This window comes from Drosophila biarmipes, chromosome 3L (genome assembly GCF_025231255.1).
Source record: "Drosophila biarmipes strain raj3 chromosome 3L, RU_DBia_V1.1, whole genome shotgun sequence".
Lineage (NCBI taxonomy): Eukaryota > Metazoa > Arthropoda > Insecta > Diptera > Drosophilidae > Drosophila > Drosophila biarmipes.
In genome coordinates, this window is record NC_066613.1 from 27,884,490 (window position 1) to 27,900,577 (window position 16,088).

The 16,088-nt window shown below is 42.5% G+C and overlaps 3 protein-coding genes across 4 annotated transcripts in view; 2 read left to right on the forward strand and 1 right to left on the reverse strand.

Moving 5' to 3' along the window:
• The window catches only part of LOC108028650 (klarsicht protein), a 116,009-nt gene that overhangs the window by 29,666 nt on the left and 70,255 nt on the right, over positions 1-16,088 (forward strand). For both annotated transcript variants that reach the window (XM_017100578.3, XM_017100586.3), the window contains exons 3-5: positions 3,759-4,584; positions 6,666-6,917; positions 7,002-7,163. In XM_017100578.3, coding sequence (XP_016956067.1) covers positions 4,048-4,584; positions 6,666-6,917; positions 7,002-7,163 — 951 coding nt within the window. In that variant the 5' untranslated portion in view covers positions 3,759-4,047. The remainder of the gene's footprint in view (positions 1-3,758; positions 4,585-6,665; positions 6,918-7,001; positions 7,164-16,088) is intronic.
• Positions 11,619-12,082, reverse strand: LOC108028687 (uncharacterized). Its single transcript, XM_017100631.3, has 2 exons — positions 12,006-12,082; positions 11,619-11,945 (listed from the first exon to the last, which is right to left on the reverse strand). Exons 1-2 carry the CDS (start codon positions 12,015-12,017, stop codon positions 11,691-11,693), a joined length of 267 nt encoding a protein of 88 aa, XP_016956120.1. The 5' UTR covers positions 12,018-12,082; the 3' UTR covers positions 11,619-11,690.
• Positions 12,600-13,056, forward strand: LOC108028694 (uncharacterized). Its single transcript, XM_017100643.2, has 2 exons — positions 12,600-12,685; positions 12,747-13,056. The coding sequence occupies exons 1-2, from the start codon at positions 12,674-12,676 to the stop codon at positions 12,999-13,001; spliced, it is 267 nt and encodes an 88-aa protein (XP_016956132.1). The 5' UTR covers positions 12,600-12,673; the 3' UTR covers positions 13,002-13,056.

The following is a 16,088-nucleotide window of genomic DNA, read 5'->3' on the forward strand; positions in this document are numbered from 1 at the left end:
TGGCACACAACGCTGGCACTGCCAACGCGATTCTCGGAAGAATTCCCCGATAAGTCGGTTGACCACTGCCGGCTCATATAAAATATAGCTGCAACTGCTGCTAGCTGCTGTGAGATATGTGTATATGAAAAGATATTTTAATTACGCTTTGGTCTGCGGAATGTCGGTTTCCTCGGTCTAGGTCTCGCTGCCTGTCTGATTCTGGGGTCGATTCAGTGCCTGCAATCGCTTTTAGCTTTGCAATTAGAGAGCCTGTGCTGGAATATCATTCTATAACTGCTCTATCCTTGACTTCTTCAAATCTGGGAATTGCATAAGTAATACCTACAGACCCGTACGACTTATTTCACACCAACTTGATATATGGCTTATTTGTCCGCTCAATAAAATCACGGTAAACCGAAATACCACCTCCACAACGATGGTATCGCCCGCACAACTCACTCTTACTCATGACTTCACACCCCAGAGCCAGCTGATGACTAAATTATGGCCAAGTACGCGAACTTTCAAGACTTGTTGTGGCCAACTAAACGAATTTCGAAGTCTTATCTCGACCGCGGCCCCAGATAATGAAGTATTCTATAAAGTTGATTGCGGTTCGGGCCATTCGAGTGTCGCTCAATTGCCTTATCGACTCTACCTAATCTGGAGGCACGAGTAAAGTTCGTCGCAAGAAACTGGGCAAACAGAATAATTGGCCTCTCAATTGTTAGTGCTTGATTTGCTTTAATTGGCCACAGAGTTTTCCAGCGTGAGAATAAACGGCGGATCAGTGAGTTCACATCCGGTTTTTCGGGGTTCTGTTCTCGTTTCCTTTGAGATGTGCCAGTAGAGTAGAAGTAGAGTAAATACAGAGCGGAAGTGAACCAACTCAAAGTAAAGGGAAATCAAATGAAATTGAAAACATTTAGCTGGGAATCAGAACAATGAAAGTTTTATTTTCCTTTTTCAAAGGGCGCTGAGGGGGAAATCAGAAGTATCTTTGAAGAAGTTTTCTTTAAAGAGTGGGAGGTTCTCCTAGCGTTATCAAAAGTAAAAAAAGATCTTGATTTTAAATTCCAACTACTACTTATAATTTATGAACTGACACTCCAATGAAGATCGAAAGTGTTGCTTACCCAAAATAAGCCTCCTGAAATAGGTTCTATTGTCATCTTTCCCGGCGCTTTTCATAGCGATGAACAATGAGCCCGGCAGGTTTACGAGCTTCTCGAAGACTTCGTGTCTGGCATAGACAATGGGTAGGGATCTGCGATCCAAGACCCCTTCCTCCAAAGCCACTCCCCACCACTCATCCACATTGCTGACTTCATTTTGGTTTCGTTGGCTATTTCTACGCAAATATTTCTCTATTTTTAGCCTCTCTTTGGCCGCCCCTTTACCGCGTCTCCGCTTTGTGCTTATTAATGGCCTTTGCTTTGGCTTCTTCTTCTGCTCTGGGGGTCTCCGATCTCTGGGTCTCGGGCCGCCGAGGTCTGTGGGCTTTGTGGCTATAACTTGGTGTTCCACATGTTTTGGCCGGGGTCTGACTTTGGTTTCGCTTGAAGATCGCTTTTCCTTGGAACGTTTGCGCTATTACCGAATGTTTACAGGTGGCTTATGCAAGAGTTCAACAGGTGGACAAACGAATGCGAGAAAAGATTCGAAAGAAAACCGAGTGAGTTATCATCGGAAAGTGTTAAATATTTGGTGAACGCATAATGGGGGAATTTGCATTTCTGTGGAGTTTTTATCTCTCGGATTTGAACTTCAAAGAGCCACTGATTGGGCATTAACATTTCAAATACGCATTCTTAGGCCGTATAAACCCCGGTCCTAATCAAATGGAATGGAAAAGCACCTTCATTTTCGCCATTTCCACGCGGAAGTTTAGCGCCAAACCTATAAACCTGAAACCCAAACAAACGCAAACTGGAAATTCGCAATTTCCCAAATGAATTTTCGCCGGCCAGGGGAGGTCTTTTCTACATTTTCAACGCCTTTTCAACGGCCTTTCGGTTGGGTTAGTCACTCGCGACTGCGAATCCCCATTTTGCATGCAGACCAAGTGGAAATTTGCATAAAGGGGGAAACTACTGTCAGACGGCAGCGATTCCTTGGGCCCCATTTCAGGTTCCGTGAGTCATAAAGCAAACATTTTGGATTTAATGGTCAGCACATAAAAGAGTTGAGGCTTTGCCGCATTCATTACTTAATTACGTAATTAATATGTCTAAGGCTCTCACACAAAGCCATCAAAATAATTGTTTGAGATTGTTCTTTAAAGTGGCAGAGGGTAGAGTTAGAAGTAGACTTAAGAAAAGGAGAAAGAATAAGAACAGCCATAAAATACAAAATCTTATGCTAGTCATTTTTGTTTAAGGAAATAATAAAAGCCCATTTATAAGGTTTTGTTTATGGTTTAATAGATTTATTATGTCCCCAATTGATCGCTTCAATCCCTAGCTGTCAATAATGGGTTAAAGCTCTGATTGCGGTTTGTTTTGTAACGCTTAGTTTCGTTTGTTGCCCCAAGACCTGGGACACTTTATTTACAGCTCTTAGCTCTGATTTGTGTTTGTGGGGCCACGCCCTCCTCCCTCAATTATTTCCACCTCCACCCACTTTCAGTTGCCAATTTTATTATTCATTTTTCACCCCTGCCGCCGTGGCTTTCGGATCTCTGGTATCTCTGGCGCTCAAGTGGCTGAATGAACGCTTGCAGGCCAACTTTGGAGTTGGACAACTTCCACCGCCTTTTGCACCAAGCAATTTGCATACGAATATGGCCACACAACTGTTTTCGCGACTAATTTCGTATGAAAATTTGATTGCGCCGCGATTAGAATCGCGTTCATTGTTTGTATTCCTCCGCAGAACGGGAGTCGTTGACCAAGCCAAAGCGCTGAAATTAAGTAATATTTTGCATACGTAATTACTATAATTTCCCCGCCTCCCGCCGACCTCCTCCCGCTGTTATTATTCAGTTATGTAGTTAGCTTTCTGTGGGCTACGGTTGCTTTTAATTGCCGTTTACAGTTCTGTTTACTCTGCAGTGGGTGTGATATGCGATACGAGATATGAGGCTGCGATATGGCCACTGCACTCATAGCCGAGGTTCTACGAGAGTTAATTATGCTGAGCGCAGGAGGAGAATGGAGGGGTCACAGAGGCTGAGCTAGAGATAGGGGTTCTTTCGTCACCGCAAGTGTGTTGCAAGTCTCAAGATCTGATAATCCGCAGGGTTGTTATGACCAGAAAAGGCAGAAAACATAAACAGAAGATACCTTGTCAGGAAAAGTTACGTTGGGAGGGTATTTACTCATTTTAGGAAAATGGCTCATATCAACGGTTTTTTTTAAATAACACTACCTCTTTGTGAAACCAACTCTTTCGTGGTAAACGATCAGTGTTCATTTAAAATCTCAATTTATAAAATGCACCTGCCAGCAATGGCAGCCCACGAGATCCGCCTTATGTAGAAGATGGGGCAAAGAAATGCTTGAAGGAAATGAATCCATATTAAAAGCGATTCGAGTGCAATCCGCATTCGCCTTTTAATGAGTTGCCTATAGTAATAATACCCATCATTAGTAGCAGGAAAATGAGAAACGAATCTCTGCAGCGCTGCTAATTATGCTGCCCCATGAGGTGTGGTGATGGCCCCTCACTAATCACAATCACCATTTCATCTCGGCCCACCTGTTTTCCCCCTAATTTGTTTGGTTTCCTTTCGACTAATGTGCAAATTTCCCTGCTCTCTGGTTTCGTTTCAGTGGAATTCATTTAGATACTCGAAACAACCGACATTTTATCAAAATAACGAAAAAGGTATTTTGCATAAAAACGAACGGAAATCGAAAGGAACGCCCTGAAGGTCATTGCCAGAGAGCGGAACGCCGGCATCGGAACGGGGAACAATGGATTTGAGAGGAAGCCAGGCAGACATGCAAATATTGGGCGACTTTTGAGTGTTTCGATTAGCATACTCGCTCCCCAAATATTAAAATAGCTTAGCCCCCACATGCCCACATGAAAAATAAAGCCAAATAAAGTTGGAGAACAATGGAAATGCAACAGGAAAACGATTCGGGAAGAGAAAGGGGAGTCCCGAAGCCAGAGACAGATGCCGAGATGAGAAGCAACCAAGAGACTGAAAAAGCGGCCATGATAAGCGGTGGAAATGAAGGATCGCAAAGGGAATCGGAGTCCCCCAACGAAACCGAAGCCACCCGGAATCAAGAAAACACAACGAAACCCCCCAAGTTGGATGGCGTTTTCGCCATGCCAGCCACGCCCCGAAACAAGACGGGCCTAACTACAAAGTCGGCCAGCAGTAGCCGCAGTAGCTCCCTCAAAAAACAGAGACGTGGATCCAGAGGAAATGCAAATTTGAGCGTAATTGGAACGGAAAATGGAGTTTCAAACGGCAGCGCCCCTGGCGGTGGCCAACCAAACCATGGCACTAACAGTGTTGGAAACGACCTCATGAAGCAGTCGCAGTCCATGTCGTCACTGCAGGCCTCAAATGAGGAACAGCAGGAACGGCGTGACGTCATCCAGGCCAAGCTCCATTTGGAACGGCCCTACAACAGCCTCAAGGTGAGTGATCCCAAAAATGGTCATGAGTTTTAAAGGGGCACAGGGGGAGAATACAGGTATTCATCAGGTAATGCTTGTGCGGAGTGTGTGTGCATATATTTGCAGTTGATCAAAGCTCATACCCTTTCTTGGGGGATAATGTAAGAGACACAAAAAATAGCTGAACATTTTTTTTTATTATTATTTAAAGTAAAAATTAAAAAAAAATATCGTAAGGTGGGAAATCTGCTTGCTAGAATATTTCCAGATCAAATTGAACTGTTAAAGGATACCTATGTGATATCCACTTCACCTAGTTAAAAAGAGAAGAACTTAACTTTATCTAGGGTATTAAAAGTTTGGCATTTATTTTAGCTCGTCACCGCTCCATCTTCCCGTACCTATGGCACTTTTAGCCTCGCTCCACACGCTAACGAGTTTGGTCTCTAAAAATGACAGGCGGCCGTTAGAAAATTCTGCACTCTGTGTCTTGGTGTATGTCTGTGTCAACGGAAATTGCTTTAATAAATTATTAATAAATTTCCCGATTAGCATGCCTTTATGAAAGCAACCGAGTTGCAACGGTTAAAAATGTGCAACTAAGTTGGCGCCACTGGCCAAGAGCACAAATTGCTAATTTATGCACTAAACTGGAATGTAAAGCAGGCCTCGGATCTTCCTAAACGCAGGCGGAAAATGATCATATGGTGGTGGAATGCAATAAGTGGTGATTGGGAAGTATTTACGTCCAATATACAGCTACAAGGAGCTTCAAACTTGCTATAAGCGTGTCAAAATCGTTTGAGTAAATCTTATCAGCGTGGGTACAAACACAAAATCTGCATACCAAGCAGTTTGCTCCAGTTCACACAGTCCTCAAGATATATTTACTCTGTTCCCCGATAAAAATCTGTTAAATTTTACAAGACCGAGACCGCGGAGCTATATTTTTTCAAGGCCTCCAGGTGTCACAGCTGGCATATTTTACAGCTTGCTTGGCTGCAAACTTTTCTTAGTCACTGTGGGCGAGTTTGCGTCCGAAGCGCGAGTCACTAGCCGATAAAGCCCGCCCCACACCCCTTTTCCTACTCACTCATTTAATCAATTACTCAAATCACTAGAAACAGCAATAACACAATCGCACACACAATTTCAATTTCGATTTTCAATTTCGTTTGCTTTTGGGATTACTATTGCATTACGATTGTGTAAATAAGGAATTTCCTTCCACGATTTCAGCCTGAATCGGGGGACTTTCTTGGACAAATGAGCAAAATGCATTAATTAATTGCGCGCGCTTTGCAATTTGGATTGAGTGAAAACCAGTTTTCGGAGCGGCCTAGAGCCGGGAATCTGAATCGCAGCTCCCAAGATGGCCAGGCATATTGTTTCGGCCGTATTTGGCACGCCTCAAATTACTTATTTATTAACAACTTTTAGCGGTTTCCCCTTCCTCTTTTCAATCGTCTTTCGCACGCTTTAGCTTGGTCTTTGCCACCTCAGTGGCTTTGTTTTGAGGTGCTTTAAATCAATCAGCATTTGTCAACACTTATTTATATTTGCCTTAAGCAGAATCCTTATAAAATGATTTGTAAACAAATTGGGAAAACTATTCACCTCTGTGGAGGAGTAAATAATTTAAAAGGCTATGATTAAATTGCTATAATCAAAGGGAATTTATTATATTTAGACATTTTCTTTTAATGTTCAAAGCTTAATATTATCTTTTCATTCGGTTCGTTTACTGTCAAAATGTTATGGTTGGGCATAATTTAATTTCAGGCTGCAGGAATGGGTTCGCAACTCCTTTGTCATTGCTTCTCAGCTCTTGGAATTAACCCTTAAAAGATCTTTTTCCAAAAAATATCAATTTGGTTTTTTTAAGTGTACTGTGCTTCTTTTGCAAGCAGCACTTAAATTTCATTTACATTTAGTATTTTTTGTTTGGTATTTATTTACTCCGAAAATGTAGGTAGAAGGCATGTAGATACATATTTACATGGTGAACAAACTTTACAAGCGGTTTTACATAAATCGTAGCCTTATGAAAAATGTCTCATATTTTATTCCAAAATATAAAATACATTTCTTCTCATTTTCAGAAAAATTCGCATAGCAATAAAATGCACCGCTATTCGTGGGGAAGCGGAAACAGTCAATGCAGTTCCACTAGTCTCCACAGCAGCGCCACCTTGGGCCTGGGCTCCTCCGGCAAAGACGACCTCTGGGCGGCCATTCAAACGAACTACAACTACATCATGGACACGAACCTCTTGGATACCTGCAAGGAGGCGCGCTGTGAGATAGAGGGCGCAGCAACAGTGCTGGAAAAGTCTAGTGAATGTTGTTTTAAGGTGGGTGGATGGGATAAGATGAATACGCTAAACATTTAAGATGTCCTTTAATAATTACTAATACTTTTTAATTCTTTCCAATAGATGCTGGATGAGACCCAAAGACCCGAGGGTCTTTGCGAGGATCCCAAGGAATTGCGGCGATGGCTGCGCGAAATGGAGGGCAAATTGGAGAGTTCGCCCACAATAACGGAGCTAACTTTGTTTGGCAACGCGGAATTGCAGCGCCATCTAGCAGTTCACTCGGTGAGTTACAAAGTTTTGATTGCATTTCAAGAGCATACTTTGAGGATATGAAGGAACGTTTTTAAAATTTAATTGACTGCTTTTCTGCATCTCTTGTAAATCTGCCAGCACCGATATTGTAAAGTTCCAGAAATTAATAGTAACTTTGCTACCAGAAAAATTATGGTTTATCTTTTTGAAGAGGAGAAAAGGATGGAACCGCTTTAAACATGAAAAGATTAGGAAGCCTGACATATCTTTATTACCATAAACTTTGTTAAATAGTACGCAATTGGTTTAAAACTTTAGAGTGGTTTTAGGAACTAAGAGTAATTTAAATAATTCAGACAGATTTGAAAAAAAAAGAAATGAAACTATAAACTATCTTTTTACCAAAATTCAAGAAATATGTTTCCCAAACGTCTTCCCAAAAAATATGATAATCACGTCAAGTAAAAGTGTAACAAAATACAAAAAGTGCAATTTTACGCATTGTATTATAACTATTGTTTTTTATTTTTGGCCGCAATGACTTGCTGCTTTTCCTCTGCTTTGTGTGAGTTTTCCCCCTCCAGCGGCTTCCGTTAGTGCGTCTCGAAATTGTGCAACTAGTTTTATATCTCAACCAGGGAAAAAAGACCAAATCCGTCAGTCATTCTCACTGCCCCCTGATCAAATCCCCCCAAACCATTGACTTCTCCTCGAAAATCAAGACAACAATGTTCCCTTGTTTTCCTCGCTCTTTTTCTCTGGTTTTTTTTTGTTACGAAAATTTATTGAGCTGAAAGTGAAAATTGCTGCGAGGGAGAGGAAAGGGGTCTTGAGATAACCTCCTCGAACCTCTGCTTGATAATTGGCATTCGGACGTTTGTAACACCTTCAATCGAGAGTGAATTCAAAGTCTCTGAATTGCCCACAGATTTGTCTGCTGCGCTTTTCGGTTTTCCTTTTCGTATTTCTTTGATTTAGGGGGATTTTATCTGAACAATATTGTCTATAAACAAGGCTCTGGGCTCCCCATATTATGTAATTGTGTGTGAGTTTGGGAAAATCTGAGACGGAAGAGAGTCTTTGGACTCCGCCTTTGGCTTTGATTTGTTTCGGATTCAATTGAGCTTTGACCGTGACAGAAGTTAATCGGTTCGAGGAGGGATGTTACATAAGAATGTGTTCCACAACTGCTTCGGGAATAACGACCTATTATTTATTTATAATTCGCGACAAATTTATACTTTCAAAGCTATTTCCATTCCTTGACATCATTACCTGCTAAAAAACTAAAGGCCTCAACCCATTTCAACGCCGTAAAGAAATTACTTTCTTTACCCCTTTCTTGACCCATTTAGGAGAGTTGCTTTTTATCTTTTGGCTAATTGAAAATTCCTTGAAAGCTTTTTTCAATGGAATTCCTCGAACACATTCGCTCTTCCTTCTCCCAAAAAACGCAGCCGGCCACGAGCCAAATGAAAGTAAACAAAACCAATAGTGAAAAAGTTGAGTTTGCATTGTGGGTAGTTAGCCGAAAAATGCTCAAGACAAAAACTTGGTTGGCTAAACTCCGGCTGGCTGCCCCTGATTTACGACAATTGTTTTGTCACGTTGTCGATGGGAGAAAGAGAGCCCGCAGATGGGGCTTTGCAGCTAGTAGGCAGTATCGAACGACGACGGCGGCAGCAGCAAATGTCAATTGCCCAAAATGGTTAAACATATTTCCAATAAGTTGTTAGGCGTTTGTCTCTGTCAATTGTGCGGGGCTGCAGTGGTTGCTTCTGCAGTTCCCGGGGGCGGAGACACGCATTCAGTGTCCAAATCCGAACTGTTAACTAGAGTTCCAATTCCAACTCCACAAGCCGATCGACGCAATCAAGCCCCACAGCAACTGACCAAAGACCCAGAGGAAGGGGGATCCAGATTGGGTCTTGGAAATAGAGATTGAGAGATGATCGCCGTAAAGCAAAAACCGAAATTTGTCAGCTGCCGGACAATGTCGGCGGCCATAACGAGCTCTGATCTCAGCTGGCTCCCCAAGGTGCTGACTGCAATGTCCTTTTTAATTGAAAACCAGCCCAAAACAAAGCCAAGCCCACTGAGAATAACTCTGTGGATTCGGCTGATGGCGGAAAAGTATTTCTTTGTGGGAAGGGAAATCGAAGGATTTTCTCCTAACCCTTTAACACTTCCCCGTTGCGGTGGGTTAAGCATTCGCTGTTCTGGTCAAGTGAAGCGTAAACAACCATGTTCCCTGTCGCCTGCCCCGACAGGATGTCTTTGTTTTCCGACCCACTGGGGCCCCCAAAAACGGTCAAGACAAGCAGCAGAAGGCAGCGCGACAAAGCGAGAAAATAAGTTGGTTTTCCCTGGCCTCGCAGGCTTCCCTGGAAAAGCCGCAGGAAAAGTGAAGGTGGTGCAGTTTAGTCTCTGGCCGGCGCGATTAGCTAAGAGCTGCGACCATATAATCGCATTGACAATTTCCATTTCGTGTGCGGGAGTCGAGGAAGTGCTCCACTTTATGGCAGTCATAATTTCATGTTTCGCCTCGATAGGACTCGAAGTTTGAATTTCGATTTGGCCGTTGTCCGATTCTATCGAATGGGTGTCCATTGTGTTTTCGCGGCACCCTCCCCCCGCCAGATTTGCATAACAATTGCTGGCTGTAACCTTTCGCCCAATTCGTTGACTCTCCAGTCTCACTGGCCAGTCCGACTCGGATGCAGGCCATGTGGCCAGCTGCAGTTGCTGGGCGGCAATAAAACATTTACCACCGAATTAGCCCAGCCGGAGAGTAGTTAGCCCAAGTCCGAGTCCAGGCCCCACTTAAAATTCAGTTACGACTGCTGCCCAGTTCGGTTATAGTTCAACTTTCGCGTTAAGTGAACCTTTAAATAAACTTTCCATTTTATTTGCCATAGTTTAGTCGAACTTGGGCCTAACTGAATTGTAATTGCTCTTGGGGCTTTGATTAGGGGTCGTTAGGAAATAACAGGGTGTTTATGTGTACCCCAAGGCAGTTTGTTAGATCCGAATCTAGATCCCAGTAAGAATGATATTATGTAATTGAATTTGATTTACCCCCAAAGTGTATCTCCCACTCTTCTTTCAAAAGTACTACAAGCTCCTCTTATCGCCAGCAATCGGATCAGAAAACCTTTCACTCCTTCATCGATCCGAAACACGCCCAATTTCATAAGAAAAAAACACATGAGAAAAATGGATGCACGGGGGTCTCTCAAGTTCAATTGAGTTTCACTTTTCTTCGAGATTTAAATTAACAATTAAAGCGGATAATTAACAAAATGAAAACAAAAGCAGGCACACCAAATCGAAGGCAACACCCCCCGAGCGAGCCAAAGAAAAATATTACAGACTGGTGGATAATTTATCAAACGAACTGCGGATCTTGACGATGAAGTCATTACCACAGACAACAAGAAAGCCACACAAAAGGAAAGACAGGCCCAAAGTTAAAAAAATATAAAAAGCCTTCGTCACATGTGAAGCGGATCAAATGATTTCGTCATAATTGAGCAGCAAATTACTTTTTCCCCCATTAATAGAGAAATAAAATGGCCAAACTTTGGGCGGGATATTTATTCAAAAGCGGGAAGGAAGTGGAACTGGAGTTGGTAGCAGGCTGAACTGCAAATGAAACTTAAAACCGAAATGAAATGTGGGGGAAATTAAGAAGAAACAGCCAACAATAAATCTTTTGGCAACTGGAAAAACAAAAGCAGCCACAAAAAGGCCCCAACAGCATGATCACAAAATAGACTTTCGAACACAATTTATTTTTATATTTTCTCCGTTTATTTCGTTGGCTTACCAAACCGCTTGAGAGTTTCAGTTTTTCTAGCCAGCGATTTAATAACCCGAATAAAGCCCGAATAAAAACAATGAAAAATTCATGTACGATCCATTCAGGTTCATCATTAACGCCAAGATCGAACCGCAGCCGGGGAAAAGGGAAAGGTGGCTCTCAGTTTTCATTCGGGACTCAAAGGCCTTGCTTTGTCGCCACTTTAATTGGCTCAAATTAAAGACGAGCTGGGATTGGGTTTATGCACTTTATAGGCACGACGGGGAGGTCGTGGTGGAAGATGCAGCTGCAGTTTAGAGGCGTTACTTTATGCCGCTGATTAATGAAGAAATTTTCTCTGGAAGCCCGCCACCTTGTTAACGACTTTATGTGTGACTATTCGCAAATAACAAAATGAGCGAGGTGAAAATTAAATTTAACAAAATGTCCCATAAAATGATCAGCGTCCCATGGAAACCACTTGAGTGTTCAAGCCATAAAACAATGTGAGCTGGTGTAAAATGTAGAAAATGGAAAGTGCTGGCCATGGTAGGAAGTTGAGCTCACTGTTTGCTCTTTTCCTACAAAATGTGTTTTTTCGGTTACGAAAATACATACCGTAGGGTGCTTGAGGAACTAGGAGGGTCCTCCTAATGTTCACTTAATTAATACAATTCCTTAACTGGGTTAGCTAATAAGGCAAACACATTTCGTATTTATTTGGCTTGGAATTTATTCATGTCTGTGTTTTGTATTCAACCGTGGTAGATCTGGTGTTCATAGGCGGGCACTCCGTAGGATGCTACTCCGTAGGACTTCAGTACGGGGACATGCTGCACCACTGGGACGTGCTTGACCACGGGAACGTGCTGCACCACCGGAACCTGCTTCACCACCGGAACGTGTTTCACCACGGGAACCACGTGAGCCACGGGAACCACTCCGTAAGAGGGCTCAATGTAACCAGGAGCAGCGAAGGCCATGGCAACCAGGGCAAAGATCACAGCGATCTGAAAATAAATTGTCAACTTAATACACACCTGGGGATATATCGCAATCCTTTAACTTACAATGCGGAACATCTTGTTATGTTGTTTAGGATTTGAAGCTTAAACTTGAGGTTATCACCCTTGTGTTGGTCGGACGACTGTTGTGGATTGACCATCCGTGGCATCATTATATATACTAGTTAACACCTCAGCCAAAAATAAGCACCGAGATGACTTCTGTTCGAACGCCACGCGCCAAACCAGTTTAATTATGACTATTTTAAGATATCATCAGATAGAGCGCATTCTATTTCGTCTCATCTCCAGCGGCGAACTTCCCGCTATCGGTCGTTATTGTTCAACCTTTGGACATAATCCCCATTCAATAACTCTTCAATTGTGTGGGGTCTTTAGATCCGTTTGCCTATTATTGTTTACTTCCCAAGTCCATTGTCATTATATCGATCGAATCCACGCGTTTGTGATGACCGCCGAGAACCAAGGTCAAGACCACAAAAAGACCTATATGAGGACGCCCCTGGGTCAACTGATAAATCCATTCTCTCAATTAACCATAGAATTATATGAAATCATGGCTAAACACGTTTGCTCGTTGAGAAGTCGTTATTACTGTGATTTTTGGCTATATAAAGTAACTGATGGTCGGTCAATCAACAACAGTCATCCGACTAGCATCCAAGCGGCAATATCTCGAAGTTTAAGTTTCGAAGTTAACACAAAATACCAAGATGTTCCGCATTGTAAGTGCAAGGAAATGTAGAATATCCTTTGGTGTGTATTAACTCGACCTTATCTCCTTAGATCGCTGTGATCTTTGCCCTGGCTGCCATGGCCTTCGCTGCTCCTGGTTACATTGAGCCCTCCTACGGAGTGGTTCCTGTGGCTCACGTGGTTCCCGTGGTGAAACACGTTCCGGTGGTGAAGCAGGTTCCGGTGGTGCAGCACGTTCCCGTGGTCAAGCACGTCCCAGTGGTGCAGCATGTCCCCGTGCTGAAGTCCTACGGAGTAGCATCCTATGGAGTGCCCGCCTACGGACACCAGATCTACCACGGTTAAATTTGGAAAAAAACACTATTGACAATGACCGGAAATAAATAAATTGACTAAATTGACATAATTAAAGAGGATTTTTTCTTTTCCCTACAGTAAAGGTATTTTTAAAAGAAAACCGCGCCGTTCTACGCGCTTCTCATCCAACAAAGATACGGAATTTTAAAATCACCTCAGAAAAGTATACGAATTTTCAGAGCTATTGAACTGCTCCCTGTCTAAGAGAATTATTTTCGCATACTCCGCCAAGTTGTTTCTTCGCAAACCCATTTAGTTTTGATGTAGGATTTGCGTTGGTTTTGTTCGATTAGAAATTCTTCACGCAATCTGTAAATGCACCAAAATCTGGCCCACAAATGTGTTTTCTTTGGTTTTTTTGTTGCATTAGGAGCTTTGTAATTTACTTGGTGCGGATCGAGTGATAAAAGCCAAATGTGCGCCGCGTTCCAGGCACCCGAAAGATACAGAGATTGAGCAGTTGCGTGGAACACATTTGGCAGGCTTTTCGAAATTGACTCTTTGGACTGACCGGAGGTGATTAATGAATGCGGAGAGGGAGTGGAGTTGGTTGGGAAAGAAGAGTTAGGAGTATCCAACTATACTTTTTAAACGGTAGTTAAAATCTGCCTAGCACGCGAGAGAAAGAGTCTGCAGAGTCGCAGTTTGAGTGAAATGTTTTGCCGTTGGCATTGAAAAACTTCTATAAAATAAAAAAGGGGGAGGCTTTCCTTGTTGACCCACTTTTGGGAGACAGAAAAATTTATTTGCCTCTGCTGGCCGGCTGGGCTCCCCGAGAATTGTTAACAGCAATTTAGTAGCCATCCGCTTCTTCTTCGGCTGCTAAGTGTATTTTATTGTTTGCCAATTGCTGTTGTTGTCTTGTTAACGCTTTTTATAGCCGCTTTTTGCTTTTCGGCCAACTCTATTTGTCGAGTCTTTCTCTCTCTATGCAGATGTATCTCTCAGATACATTCATTAACTTGTTTGCAGTTACAGTTCCCCTGCTCCCCCGCAGGTGATTTATGCTTTGCCCAGCTTTTGTTTGTATATTTAGACATTTCCTATGTGTTGTCACCTCAATTTTTTCCTGCGCTTGCTCAAATTGTTTATATTTTTTTTTATTTTTGACTAATTAAAATTACGAGGTAATTGTGCAGTTATGAGGAGTGTCTTAACGTGGGGGAAAAGTGGAAGATTGTGTGAACATGGCAGACCTCAAAATCTCGTTATGACTATGAATATGCATTGGCGCTTGATGAGATACCCCTTCTCTGTTTTGTGAAGAAGTTGAAGGCGTGCCCAGGCAATTAGTTTGCAGCTTGGCCCTTCGATAGAAACCTCCAGGGCCATTTTGGCACGTTGTCAGGAGGAGGAATGCCGGGACCGGCAATGACTTAAGAGGAAAACTTGTTCTCCACACCCAGTGCCCATTGAATGGAACAGGGCTCTCTGTTAAAGATGGGCTCATAAATAGAATAGGTTACAGGCAGCTTTTGACTTTAATAGTTCGCACTTTAATACAAGAGAACGTGTTTGCAAGTTCGTTAAGATCATGCCTTTTAGGGTCTGGATTTATCTACTATTATTCACAAATTAAATGGTTATAAACCATTCATATAGTCTCTGCTTAACTTTCGTTAAAAATATTACAAAGCATTTCGTTTATCCGTTTTTAAAACCCATGTTGTATAGATTAAACTTTAAGCTTTACCCTCTGCTTTCCGAGTTTCCTTTTCGATCTGTCAGCCTAATTCGTGATCTTTATACCGATCTTTCACTAGACACACTCTTTTTCGAGAGCTCTATCGTCTGGTTAACTTGGCTTGTTGGATGTCATACATCTGCTTGGTGTCTGTGTGGTGAAGCCAACAAATAAGGGAAAAACTTGTCAGCCTCGCACACGTTTCCTTCTTCTTCTGGCTTTGGATGGCTTCTTGGAAAAGCGGGGCCGGCGCAAGAATCTCTTCTATTTCCTTGGGAAACATCTCCGGCATTCGAGTGCGTTGTCTTTGATTCTGATATCAAGCTTTGGGATTCTGGTCGCTCTCGTTTCGATCAGATGGGATCTTTTAAAAGGTAGTCGTTGCTCTGTGGTCCACTTCAAGCATGAGTTTTTGAGTTCGAGGCGCGTGCGAAGACCGCAAATCGATGCAGGAAATCCGATTTGTGGTAAAAGTTTTTCTTTTTTTGCTCCCCTAGTTTTCCTCAGCTGAGTTTTGCTTTACTTTGGCAAGTTGCCGTTTAAAGTTGTTGCACTAAGTAGAAATATGTGCAAAACGGTGGTTGTGGGGCTTCTGGGAAATCAAAGCCGGTGGTCTCGAAAGGCGGAAGAGAGGGCATATAGGTGGGCGGGAGGTGCCAAGTGTTAAGGGTTGTCGCGGGTTAATAGTCGTTAAACGTCAGCGGGGGTCAGTGGCTTACCAGGGTCTAAGGATATTTGAGATGGTAAGTTCGGTTGGAGTAGGTAAGCTAAATGGCGAAGTCAATCCATTGGAGGAAGCAGTTGACTAGAGTTAAGAGTTACGAATAAAATCGAACATGAAAACGGTTAAAATTTTTGACCCTCGCTTAAAATATAAATTTGGATGCAGAATGTTAGAGAATTAAACCACAAACTCAAAGAGGTATCCCACGCCTTAATCGGGATACAATTAGTCAAGTTATGGAATTTGGAGCTACAGTTTTGGGTTCCTATTCTGGAAGTCAGTGGTGTAACGGAAAATCGAACATGAAAATGGGTCAAATTTTTGACCCTCGCTTAGAAGATAAATTTGAATGCAGAATATTAGAGAATTAAACCACAAACTCAAAGAGGTATCTCACGCCTTAATCGGGATACAATTAGTCAAGTTATGGAATCTGGAAGTGCAGTTTTGGGTTCCCATTCTGGAAGTCAGTGGTGTTACGGAAAAATCGAACATGAAAATGGGTCAAATTTTTGACCCTCACTTAGAAGATAAATTTGAATGTAGAATATTAGAGAATTAAACCACAAACTCAAAGAGGTATCCCATGTCTAAATCGGGTTAAAATTAGTCGAGTTATGGAATCTGGAAGTGCAGTTTTTGGTTCCCATTCTGGAAGTCAGTGGTA